The sequence below is a fragment of the Rattus norvegicus genome, chromosome 19, assembly GCF_021556685.1.
Source record: "Rattus norvegicus strain SHRSP/BbbUtx chromosome 19, alternate assembly SHRSP_T2T, whole genome shotgun sequence".
Lineage (NCBI taxonomy): Eukaryota > Metazoa > Chordata > Mammalia > Rodentia > Muridae > Rattus > Rattus norvegicus.
In genome coordinates, this window is record NC_141552.1 from 11,827,232 (window position 1) to 11,841,373 (window position 14,142).

At 41.5% G+C, this 14,142-nt stretch overlaps 1 protein-coding gene across 5 annotated transcripts in view; it reads right to left on the bottom strand.

Moving 5' to 3' along the window:
• Large1 (LARGE xylosyl- and glucuronyltransferase 1) overlaps positions 1-14,142 on the bottom strand; it is a 452,006-nt gene that overhangs the window by 169,018 nt on the left and 268,846 nt on the right. For all 5 annotated transcript variants that reach the window (NM_001429168.1, NM_001429166.1, NM_001429167.1 and 2 more), the window contains 1 exon segment: positions 4,216-4,387. In NM_001429168.1, the coding sequence (NP_001416097.1) occupies positions 4,216-4,387 (172 nt within the window).

Genomic DNA, 14,142 nt, shown 5'->3' on the forward strand with positions numbered 1-14,142 from the left:
TCATAGGAGTCCATTCCTCCTTTCTGTCCACTCCTTCTGTCAAAGTAAGGAGCCTGGGGCCTTAGAGTCCGACAACATTTCCAACTGTCAAAAGGTATCTGGCATCTGGAATAATATATTATCAAATGGGAGGGTCAAGGTTTTGTCCATCATCACTCTGCTACTTAGTTTGAGATTGCACATATTTGGTTTATGTAACTTAAAACCCCACCTCGCGGTGGCCAGGCAGTAGAGAGAGCCAGGCAGGGGCTGGAGCAGGGTGAATCTTCCAAACCGTCCTCTCAGTAACTGAATTCCCCAACAAAGACACGCCTCTTGTAGTCTCTACCACATCCCCAACCAGTACTACCGCCTGGGGAAGGCTTTGGCACGTGAATCTGTGGGAGATGATATGTAGTTGTAACAAATGCAGCATCTGATCATGTTGCTAACCACAAGGGGCTCTATTATTTATGCCCTCAGAAGATTTTCCTGTAACTGCTACAGTCCGATCCTACTAAGGATCTAAAAACCTGCTAGTGGCTGATAGAAGCTGGGTGAGGGTGCAGTCTGTTTCTATGGATAGGAACCTGATATAGAGAAGCAGAAGTCGAGATATATGGACAGTTCCCAAAGGTCAGAGCTGAGGTAAGGACTGAGCCTTTAGCTGACTTTTGTGGGATAAGTTAAATAGCCAGATTTTCTACAGCATCAGCAATGTTGACCACTCTTGTGCTTTGTCTCAATAGAGAGCCATGGAGGATCTGTACCTGTTCTTCAATGGACAGAGCTAGACATGGCCAGTCAATATGTTTGCAGTGAATAGAGTTAAGCGCTATTGCCTTGATGAGATGGGAATTTTCCCTTTGTACCAGAGCATTCTGCATCTCTGGGGGTGGGGGTTCAGGGGTGGGAGTTGGGGGTTGAAGATTTTTTTCTTGCTCACAACGTTCCCTAGTTCTAACTTAGAAGGACAAAAAGCACAAAGACATTGATGTATGGGGAACAGAAAAGTTTACCTATTTTATTTTTACCTCTGCATTTCCTTAGGAAAAAATGTGAAGAGAGGGCACGGAGAAAACCTCATATTTCATACCCTGTACAAGTGACAAGTAAAGATGCATCCGGAGGCTCTGTGAAAGCAGGTACCTTGTTCTGAGCTGGATCGGGACAGTGCTTCTCAGCCTGTGGGCTGTGACCCCCTTGGTGGTCAAATGGCCCTTTCGCGGGGTCTCATATCAGATAGGAAGTAGGAAAGAAAATACCGTAATATGACAAATTGTATCACAGTGTATTAGGAAGATTGATATCCGCCTCTTTAGTAAATGGTGGTACCTTGACACAAATCCTTCAGTCTTCAAGTAATGTGCCCTGCCTTCAAGTAATGCCAGAGTAATGGTTGCACAAAGCCTGAGGGAAGGGCCAATCTAATTATACTTGATTGACTCAAGGCTCACTCCACGACACGGAGCCCATACCTGGTGCTGCCTGGTTGTCCAAGAATAGATAGATCAGGGACTGAGGGTAAAATCTAATACAACTATTCAATAGGAGAGCACAGCACTCCATTCTGCTGTATTACATCAGGGGCCGACTCAGCCATCGTCAGAGAAGCTTCCTCCCATAACAGACGGGAACAAATATAGAGACCCATAGCCAGACACCACACAGAGAACGAGAGGTCTTAGAACATTGAGTCCTAAATGGGATGTCTCTATCAAATTCCTCCCCTCAGGTCTCAGGGAAAAAACTGCAGAAGAGGAGGGGGAAGGAAGGTAGAGCTAGAGAAGAGGGACGAAAGACACCAAGGAAACAAGGGCCACTTAAATTAATAGGACGGACTCAGCATGAACTCATGGAGTCTGAGGCAGCCTGCACACAGCCTGCTCAGGGGCTTCAGCAGACTGAGTCCCAGAGCTGAGAGGAGGAGTAGACGCTAGCCCCATCCCTACCCTAGAAGCTACCCCCAGTGGATAACCAGGTGCAAGTGAAAATTTTGTTCTCTTGATGGCACTTCACTGGGGTAACAATCTACTCTTAAGGGTAGGTAGCATGACACTACTAGATGGCCAACAGAAAACAAACTCAATGGAGGCTCCTTCCCTTACAATGTTGTATCAGGGTGTGGGGTAAGTGGACTTGTGCCATCAGACAGAAGAACTGGAGGAGCAAGCCTAAATCCTGGGAAATCTCAGAACTGAGATCAGTCGGTGTGTGGCCAGCTCCCTTCTTAGCTCTACTTGTTCTGAAACAGTTTAACCACTATTCCCCATCGAGAGGGCCATGATAATCAGTCACGTAGGGACAACACCGGAAGCCCTTCCCCATCAAATTAACGTATCCCTAACATCACAGACTGAGCCACTGGAAAGCATTTCCCCTGGGCCCCACCCTATCCTCGAAATGTTTATAAGGTCCCTATCAACATAGAATGAAGCACATGAGTTATTTCACCAAGAATCAACTGAGAATGGCTGTTTTACTGAGCTGTAACACTGAGGAAGAGCTTTCTTTCCTGAAGCATTCATTGTTGTACCTTGATCCAACCAAAGGAGCTGGGTGCCACTGCTTGACTGCAGCCACTTCCTGCTTGGTAGGTCTGACTTTGGCTCCTAGCTGCCTGTTGCTGCTGCCTGCTTGCCTAGCAGCTCCCTCCAGCTGTGGTTCTCTGCCACTTCCTGCTGGCCACTACCACTGCTGCCACTGGCATTGGCTATGCAAGGTAGTGGAGAAAACCACAGCGACATGCCCTGCAAGGAAGCTGGAACACTTTGGCCATTCTGGTCAGACCAGAGTCCCACAGAACCTTTCATTCTGGCCACATCAGAGATCCTGGGAATGTATCCCTTCTGGTTCCTCAGGAAAAGACACCTTGAGACCCCTATCATGGACTGTATTCTGCAACCTCTGAGTAGCAGTAACACCCCCAACAGCAAGGCAGACAAGCAGCCTGACATCAGGGCTTTCCTTTATTGGTTTAGGTTTTTATATTCTTTTATTTATTATTGTGGAATTCACTTTTGTGTTTTTATGAAATTACTGAGTATGTAAACAAATAGGTTTCTGCAGCTATATTTGTGTGTGTATGTGAGTTTGTATGTGTATGTGTGTGTGCACCTTTTTTTCTTTGCTTTCTATATGTTTGTATCATCCTATTTTAATGTGTTAGTTTTTTTATCTTACTGTATTATTTTTATTTTATTATCTTTACAAGCCTGCTTTTCCCCTCCATCTTTATTAAATTGGGTATCTCTTATTTACATTTCAAAGGTTATTCCCTTTCCCGGTTTCCAGGCCAACATCCCCCTAACCCTCCCCCTCCCCTTCTCGATGGGTGTTCCCCTCCCCATCCACCCCCGACTACTGCCCTCCCCCCAAGAATCCCGTTCACAAGTCTGCTTTTTAATAGACACAGAAAGGGGGTGGACCCAGAGAGAAGAGCAGGTGGAAAAAATTGATAGGAACAGAGGGAGGAGAAACTGTAGTCAGAATATATTATATTAAAAGAAAGTCTAGTTTTAATAACAGGAAAAATAATTTTCAAGATATACACATAAATATATATCAACACTTTATCATGTGCATAAAAAACCATGGCTGATTATTTACTGACTATGCAGTCACCTAAAATGGGCTGTCCTATGAACATGCATCCAATCGCTTCAATCACTAAAGAAATACAACTTTCGGTTTTACTCTTGCTTTTCTGAAATTATAATAGAGTTGACTTCCACACTTGTGCTTTCTTATTAATATTCTCCTTAAATTCACATCCTTCCTCAGATATAAAATGCTGGGTGGGGTACGGCTAACTGGTCACATGCTTGCCTGGCAGATGCAAAGTTCTACATTAAAAATAAAAACACTGACTGAGGTGATGGCTCAGGGAATTAAAGTGCTTGGCCAGAAAGCCTGGCCACCCGAGTTTAACCTCTGCCATTCAAAGTGGAAGGAGAGAACTGACTGTCAATATTTGTACTTAGATCCACATGTACTCTATGGCACATGCATCTGTGAAAACATGAAGTCACATCGATATATAAAGACACTCAGACAGACAGACACAGGCACAGGCACAGGCACTGGCACAGGTGTGCATACACACACATACACACACACACACACACACACACACACACACACACACACACACACACACACACACACACACACAGACACTGGTAATAAATAAAATAAAATTGTAAACACCAGCATGGTTCGTTTGCTAGTTCCTACCTTTGAACTTATGGAACACAGCCCAGAGCTCTGCGATGTCTGTTGCAAAGGTAATGTCGGTGTCTAGGACAATGACTCTCTCCAGGTTGGCAGGTAGGGTCTTGGTCAGTACCAGCTTCATCAGGCCATAAATCCCAGAGTAATGTTTGTTGGGAATCCAGGACACTTCAGACTAGACAGGACAGAACGGAGAAGGAGAGTGAGTTTGTAAAAGAAGAAAAGGGGGAAAAAGTTAGCAAATGGATTCTTTGCTTTTATTATAAACTGTGATGAGACAGAATACGATCCAATAAAAATTTGTTAAAATAAATCAATGAATACTCGTTATGGATTTGTTCATTTAGTTCCAACATATCAGGTTTTGCTGGGAATAAAAGTGCATTTAAATGAAGGGAGGCCTAAAATATTGATTGTGAAACAATTAAGTACGAATTCTATGCTGAAATCTTAAAGACTGGCTTTATTACTATTACCAAAGTTATATGAACCCACTGAAGAAAATAAGTCTGTGGAAAAAAAGGAGAAAGAAAACAGCTCAGCACCTCATGGTATTTCTTCAATTCATGAAACTTATGTGCCACTAAGGACACCTCAATGTATTTTTCTTGTTTATGCTTTTCTCTATTTTAATATTATAACAGGCTAGGTTTGTAGTAATGCATCCTTACTGAATAGGAGGACATGGTCAGAATCTGAATAATGTTGGTCAATGGAAGATAGACCTACGTCAATTATCTCAGAGTTGCTGGCCTCACATGACAGAAAGGGCATGACCAACGTTGTACAGCATTAGCTGCAAGGTACAAATTTCCATGGTACTTGTAGCCATAGTGGTGGCCTGAAAATTGTACACAGCTTTGATAAAACCCTCATCTGCACAGGTCATTTGTGATGACCATTGTGAGAGAAAAAGCAAAGAACATTTTGTGGAGGGGGTCTTCATGTGACCCATGGTCCACATTGTACTTTCAACAGATTAACAATTACAATACAACTTCTAATGAGGATGGAGCCAGGACCTTAGAAATCCAAACAATATTCATCTCCTTTGTCCTTCTAAGTCAGTTCAGAACACACTGGTCTTAAGAGTTGAGTATAGGTGGCTCTCACATATAATCATAGAACCTGGGAGGCAGAGGCTCGAAGACCACTGATGGACAAAGGCCTGTATGGGCTACCAAGTGAGAGACCCATCTCAATGCTACTCACAATAGCTAGAAGATTGAAACAATCTAAAGATCTGTCGACTAACAGATGGCTAATGGAAGTATGGCGCACATATCCTATGGAATTACATTCAGCTATAAAGAAAGATTACAAAATTTGAAGGTAAATGAATAGAACTAGAAAAATATATAGTAAATTAGTAGCCCAAACCCTGTAAACAAACGTCACAATGCTCTTTCACATCTGAAGCTCCTACAAGTCTTCAGAGGTGACTGTATAACCTGAAACAACAGCAGAACCCAGGAACGGAAAAAGAGACCAGGGTGTAAAGAGAGAGTGAGAGAGGAATGGTAAGGCGCAATGGATTTTAAGGAGGAAATGGGAAAAAATAGAAAGAAAGACTTACATTAGGGAGGTCTTTGCAGAAGGAGAAGGAGAATGTACATACATGTATGTAGTTTAAATGCAATTATTTTTCTGGGCTGATAATGTTTCCTCCAATAGCCATAGACTAACAAAAACCCCAACACCGAGTATGAGGAGATCCCATTTGTGCTCTCTGACCAAAAAGTTCAAGGAACTCCCAAAACATCACAGGCTACTTTTCTTGTTCTTGATTGCTCCCCAGCGATAGACAGTAAGTGTGTATTGCTAAAGATATAGAACCTGGAGTATCTGAGCTAGATCTAACCCAAAAGCTTATTCCCATAGGTCCAGTCTTAATTAACTCAAGCTACCAAAGAAGTGAAGGAGCCTAGAGTGACGACGCCTATGAAGGACAAAAACAATCAGCAATTTTGTATGACTAAGAGTGTAATCGTGGCATGAATATCTTAGTGACAACAAATAACTCACTACTCGAGACTTAAGGCTCACCCAACGAGGAGGAAATTGTACCTGATATTGGAAAACTAACTAAATACCTGGTTAGTGAGGCCATGGTTCCTGGAGAGCACCTAAACTACTCTACTAAACTCGCAAAATTCCTAACTGCATTCTAAATATTCATCCATATACCCACAGATAAGTGTAGCACTCACTCTTCGAACAGAGGGAGACCATTACCGAAAACCAGGACTTTTCAAACTACAGAGAAAATTATTTTTTATGGCACCCATCACCAACTGATTGAACTACAATACAACTTCTGCACCTAAACCTCAGGATACATTGTGGAATGGTAGTGGAAAGATTGTAAGCGCTAAAGGACCGGGAAGGCTACAGTGACATTGCATCTATGAGAGTGTCAGGGAAGCCACACCCATGAAGTCTCAATGACATGGCTGTCTAAAGAAGACATCAAAAACAACATGAATAGAAATGCCAGCATGGAAGGGGGAAATGTTGTGGGCACCCAACGTTAGACAGAGAGCTATAGGCATCTAAGAAAGTCTGAAAACAGTGAAAAAACATACCCACCCCCACACCAAGTGACTGTCTAATACTCAGTCAGTCCTGAAATCATATATGCATAAGCAACATTATACAGACTGAACAGGTATATGTGTGATATGTATTTGTGCGTGCGTGTGTGTGTGTGTGTGTGTGTGTGTGTGTATGGTGTTATAGAAATGTATAAACACATATTTGCATATACATATATGTATATATATGTACATATATATGTATATGTACACATACATATAAAATACTAATTAAAAGAGGCTATAGATTTGAGAAAGACCAAGGGGCTATATATGAAAGGTGTTGGAGGAATGAAAGGGAAGAGAAATTATGTAACTATATTGTAATTTGAAAAAATAATAAAATTTAAATCTAATAGTAGGAATGTGTTTCCACAGAAATTTCACCACAGTGCAATAAAATTAAATGAACAGCTGGAAGTGTCCATATACTCATCAGCAAAGGAAGGCAGGCAGCTTGGTTTGATAAGGACACAAAGCAATGCCAGCATAGGAATTCTGCATATGGTATTAGGAGGGTAAAGGGTGCTCTAGGAGAAGGATAAGAAAACACTCATGTTGGAGCTCCTAGGACTTACTGTATCTCTCAAACCCACTCTGGCTATAATTCTTTAATGTTTGTAGAGCATATGAAAACATCAGTCTTGATATTCTTGGTTCTTAGGTTTGCCCTGCCCTCTGCTTAAAACACAAGAGCCACGGCCATGAAAAAAGAAGACTCCCAGAACTCAACAACATGTGCCCATTTCACGAGAAAGACCAGCCTCCGTGTTTATAATATGTCACCTTTTACTCGGGCGGTACGGAAGAGAGAAAGAAAACCAACAACACAGGAATTCAAGCCTGGATTCCACAAACAGAAGCTATTTAATCGAAGCCTATGATCCTTTCGTGGTAAAATGGAGATGGTCCCAGATTCATGTCAAAATTAAGGGAGATAGAGGGTGACTCACACTGCTAGGGTACTTGTCAAGCATACAGAAGGCCCTGGGTTTGATGACCAGCACCAAAATAAACAGGGAGCTCCAATTAGTTTCTGACACACAAAGGACGCACAGCAATTACGAATTTCCATCCTCTTTCTGATTCAGTCCCCTCAGAACAAGTACTCACCAAGCTATTCTTCATGAATATGCATGTATGTAGGAGGGAGTTCACATGCATTCACCTTGTGGGAGCCGGAGCTTGACCTCAGGTATAATTCTTCCGGCACTGTTTACCTTGTTGTTGAAGCAGGGATTACCACAACCTTGATTTTTTCCAATTAGGCGAGGCTGGTTTTTAGTGAAGCTCAGGGATCTATACCCCCTCCACCTCACCCAGCACTGAAATTTCAAAGAAGCACCAAGGTGTCTGGGTTTTCAGCTGTAGTTTCTGAGTAACTGCCACATGCCCAACTGCTCACAGGGCAAGCGATTTAGCAACTGAATGAACTCCCCAATTTCATGTCTCTCCACTCATACTGTGTTAAGGGGCAGGAAGCCTGTCATATATAACAACATAAACCCTTGGTCTGTTAGCATTGGCTGCACCTGCATTCAAGATCCATTATCATCATTTAATTGCCATTCCTGGCTTCTCTGACCTTCTTCTATTGAGAAAATATACTTCCTTCTAAAAATTCACTTCATGGGTAGAAACAGACATCGCACTCAAACTAGGAACTTGGGAGGAAAAGGTTACTTTCAAAAGGACTAATCCTTGCAATGTTTGCAGAATTAAAGGTAGTCATTGTTACTCAGTGAAGGTCAAGGAAGGTAAGAATGTTCCCACCTTGCAATATGCAGTGCCAGGCCAGCAGTTGTTACCATTCAGAAAAGATAGCCACACAGTGTTAGGCTGCTTCGATCCAGAAGTAACCTCCAATTGAGGGGAACATCATACGTGTGGCAAATCACAAGACTGGATCTGAACACACATCACATTCTTTCCATCCTCTAGTCCTCCCAGCACCTAATAGGCATCACTCAGGGCAAACCAGTGGGCACCTAATGAAGAGCTTATGGGGACAAGGAGAAGGGAAAGGATGATGGACATATATGCCTACCAGTATTAGCATAGCCATAGTGTTAATAGTGGGCAGAAATTGAATACTGGTCAGTAGAATACCTTACAGATCATAGAGGAAAAAGGCAAGCTTGGGTCAGGTGAATAGGGAGCAGTACATGACAGTAACCATCCAAAACCTCCAACTACACCAGACACAAGTATGATATGAACCAGCTATTAGAATCTGTTGTGGGAGGGGCTGAGACGATCACTCAGTGAGTAAAGTGTTTGCTGAGCAATCAGGAGTACCTCAGTTTGGATCTTTATACCCCACATAGCTAGGCATGAAGACAACAGTAACCCCAGTGCTGGGAAAATGGAGGAACAGAGATGAATGATTCCCTGGACATCACTGACCAGCCTAACTGAATTGATGAGTTCTAGGTTCAGAGAGATCTCAAAAATAAGGTGGAGAACAATGGAGGGAGCCACCTCATATCACTTTCTGGATTCCAAATGCATGCACCCTCACACTCGCACCTATACCAAGAATCTGCTAGAGGAAGGTTCTAGTTTATTTTTTTGTTTCCCCCAATCTACCTCTTATTTCCCTGGGAATTAGCTTTCCAGATAGCTATCACATTAAGATTAGAGACCTCAGCAAGCAATTCCCTCCGATGGGCTTTATAAAACTCTTCCTCATGTAAACCCTGGCCTTTGGAACCCAGCTGCATTTCTTCCCTCCCCAGAGAGTCTGCCTGCACTGAAACCTGGCAATCAGAACTTCATGCTGCATAGCTGTGCTATTTAATCAGACCTTTGATTAACTTATCCATCTATTTTGGTAACTATCAAAGCAGGAGAGCTCGGTGAAGACTGAGAGCCACGGTGCTGGGTTAAGCCATCTAATTAGATTGCCCTGACTCTCAGTTTTATTTTTAACATAGATGTGAGTCACTTGGATGCATCACAGAACTGTGAGGCTACAGGAATAAATTAATCTCCACATGAGCCCAGGCCTGAATGTCGCCTAAGTGCCCAACTTAATTCATAATCAATTAAATCCGAGCGTTCAATTGGCGGTAAAGGAGGCATATGAATGAGTTTGTATTTAGAAAGAAAACCACAGGAAAGCTAGAAAACGAAGGAATCTTTAGGAGAAAGAGGGTAAGGTAGGCATAGCAGACACATTTATTACAATTGGCTCATCTTCCCAGAACACACATTAATTTCTACTGCTCTCCCCATCTTACCTTTCTTTATACTCCTTCCTTGAATGCCACGGTCATCTAGGAGGCATCTCCTCTATGCTTCAGGTAAGGCTGGAGTTCCTGAAGTGAGCTATCTCACTCTCTCAACCACACTACACTAACACACTCTGTTTAATTTTCCATCTCTGTCTTCTGGATTTGACAGAAACACTTGGAGGTTGGGGAAATGCCCTTTTTCACTGTGGTAATATCCCTCATGGTCGGTGTTCAAGAATAGTTTGATGAATGTGCAGATCCTTAGTTTTGCCTATGTCTGGCCTCAAACTTTACCTTCAACATTCCCTTTCACTTAGATCAGAGATGTCAATCTTTGCAAAAGTCCCTGGTCATGCTATCTAATGAGAGAAATATAGCTTGTTGAAACAAAAATTTGAGCATAAAACTTGTTAACATTTTCACCAAGCTGCCTTAGGTCTAGAAAGTCAGTTTACCTCTAAGAGCCTTAACTTATCAGCACAATGGAAGCTGTTAACATTGACTTAATCAGAGCTCTTAATGTTGATATCAAACATTGTCAATGGGAAAGCAAAATTTGCTGGTCAAGCTGGAAGTCCATAAAAGCTACTTTCCTGTTCCCAGTATGTCAACATCAGCAGTGTCAAAGCTCAACTGACTGAGATTTTAGAGTTCAAACAAATCATGGAAATACTTGATATATCACATTAAAGAGGTGGTTGCAAATGAAAGTTAGGAGGGGAGATGATATTCATCACTGATGTAAAATAAAAGATGTGTGTGCAGTTTGCCTATGGGAAAAGTTAAAAAAAATCACAGCCTGGAACCTGATAGAAAAGGTAAGGCCTCGAAACAGGTCACACAGCTCTCTGTATGCAAATCCTGTGGAGGAGAGAGCTGGACTCACAGAAGTGTGGACAACCTTGAGAGCTCAGGGGAGACCACCACTTCTGCTCACAGTCCTGGCCTAAGAGGAAACCACTTAAGAGCCCTCTGGACAGAGGAACCTATGAGCAGTCAGGGGCAGGATCCTTCCAGTCTCTGCCTGAGACCAGAGCTGAAAGCCAGTCACCAGGAGCACTGAAATACCTGAGAACATAGGTAAGACCACTATTTCTGTTCCAAGGGACCTGACTGGAGCCCTCAGGACACAGAAACCCAGGAGCAGGCTGGTACAGGACCCTTCCAGTTTCTGCCCGCAGCCAGGGCTGACCTGGTCCCACAGTGCTCTCTGTACCCAGAACCTGCTGGGAGACAGTGGGTCTGCAGGAATGCTGACATACAGGCTTACAGGAGGGTCAAGCCACTGTCAGAGACAGGAAGACCAGCTAACACCAGACACAACCTGATGATGAGAGGCAAGCACAGGAACCGAGGCAACAGAAACCAAGACTACTTGGTATCATCAGATCCCAGATCTCCCACCAAAGCAAATACTGGATATACCAATGAACAGGAAAAGCAAGATTTGGATTTAAAATCACATCTCATGATGATGATAGAGGATTTTAAGAAGGACAATAATAACTCCCTTAACAAAATACAGGACAACACAGGTATACAAGTAGAAGCCCTTATAAAGGAAACATAAAAATTCCTTAAAGAGTTACAGGAAAACACAACCAAACAGGTGGAGGAATTGAACAAAACAATCCAGGATCTGAAAATGGAAATAAAAACAATAAAGAAATCACAAAGGGAGACAACCATGGAGATAGAAAAGAGGTCAAGGGTCACAGATGAAAGCATCACCAACAGAATAGGAGAGATAGAACAGCGAATCTCAGAGACAGAAGACACCATAGAAAACATAGACACAACCATCAAAGAAAATGTAAAATGCAAAAAGCACCTAACCCAAAACATCCAGGAAATCCAGGACACAATGAGAAGGTCAAACCTAAGGTTAATAGATATAAAAAAGAGTGAAGACTCCCAACTTAAATGACCAGTAAATATCTTCAACAAAATTATAGAAGAAAACTTCCCTAACCTAAAGAAAGAAATGTCCATACACATACAAGAAGCCTATAGAACTCCAAATAGATTGGACGAAAAAAGAAATTCCTCCCATTACATAATAGTCAAAACACCAAATGCACAAAACTAAGAAAGAATATTGAAGGCAGTAAGGGAAAAAGGTCAAGTAACATATACATGCAGACATATCAGAACTACACGAGAATTATCACCAGAGACTAAGAAAGCCAGAAGATCCTGGCCAATTGTCATACAGACCCTAAGAGAGCACAAATGCCAGCCCAGGCCACTATATCCAGCAAAACTCCCAACTAATATAGATGGAGAAACCAAAATATTCCATGAAAAAAACAAATTTAAACAATATATTTCCACAAACTGAGCCCTATTCATCTTCTTGCAAGAAATGCAAAAGAAGGTATCACACAAACATAATTCCACCTCTAACAACAAAAATAACAAGGAACAACAACCACTATTCCTTAATATCTCTCAACATCAATGGACTCAACTCCCCAATAAAAAGACACAGATAACAGACTGGATAGGTAAAGAGGACCCAGCATTTTGCTGCACGCAGGAAACACACCTTAGTGACAAAGACAGACACTACCTTAGAGTAAAAGGCTGGAAAACAATTTTCCAAGCAAATAGTCATAAGAAACAAGCTGGAGTAGACATTATAACGTTGAATAAAATCAACTTTCAACCAAAAGTTATCAAAAAAGATAAGGAAGAACACTTCATATTCATAAAAAACAAAAACAAAAACAAAAGCAAAAAACCACCAACATGCACTCTTAATCTTGAATGTCTATGTTCGAAATGCCTGGGTACCTACATTTGTAAAAGAAACCTTACTAAAGGTCAAAGCACACATTGCACAATAATAGTGGAAATCTTCAACACCCCACTCAGCAATGGACAGATCATGGAAACAGAAACTACACAGAGACACAGAAAAACTAAAAGAAATTGTGAACCAAATGGGTTTCACAGGTATCTATAGAAAATTTCATCCGAAAACAGAAGAATATACCCTCTTCTCAGCACCTCATGGTACCTTCTCCAAAACTGACCATATAATCGGTCACAAAACAGGCTTCAACAGATACAGAAATTTTGAAATGATTCCATTCATCCTATCAGATCACCACAGACTAAAGTTGGTCTTCAGTAACAACTAAAGTGATGGAAAGACCACGTATACATGGGAGTTGAACAACACTCTACTCACTAACTTGGTCAAGCAAGAGATAAAGAAAGAAATTAAAGTCTTTTTAGAATTTAATGAAAATAAAGGCATAGCATACCCAAACTTATGGGACATAATGAAAGCAGTGTTAAGAAAGACATTCATAGCTCTGACTTCCTCTCAGAAGAAACTGGAGAGAACATACACTAGGAGTTCACAGTACACCTAAAAGCTCTAAAACAAAAAGAAGCAAATACACCCAAAAGGAATAGATAGCAGGAAATAATCAAACTCAGGGCTGAAATCAACCAAGTAGGAAAAAAAAAAACTATACAGAGAATCAACAAAACCAGTAGCTGGTTCATTGAGAAAAATCCACAAGATAGATAAACCCTTAGCCACACAAACCAGAGGGCACAAAGAGTGTATCCAAATTAACAAAATCAGAAATGAAAAGGAAGACATAACAACAGAATCTGAGGAAATTAAAAAAAAATCATCAGCTCTTACTACAAAAGCCTATTTCAACAAAACTTGAAAATCTGGAGGAAATGGATAATATTCTAGACAAATAACAGGCACCAAAGCTAAATCAGGTTCAGATAAATCATCTAAACAACCCCATAACTCCTAAATACATAGAAGCAGTTATTAAAAGTCTCCCAACCAAAACAAAGCCCAGGCCCAGATGGGTTCAGTGCAGAATCTATCAGACCTTCCAGATGCCTCAATACCAATACTGTCCAAATTACTGCACAAAATAGAAACAGAAGGAACACTACAGAATTTGTTCTATGAAGCTACAATTATGCTTATACCTAAACTATGAAAAGACCCAACACAGAAAGAGAACTTCAGAACAATTTCCCACATGAAAATTGATGCAAAAATACTCAATAAAATTCTGGCAAACCAAATCCAAGAACATACCAAAACGATCATCCGA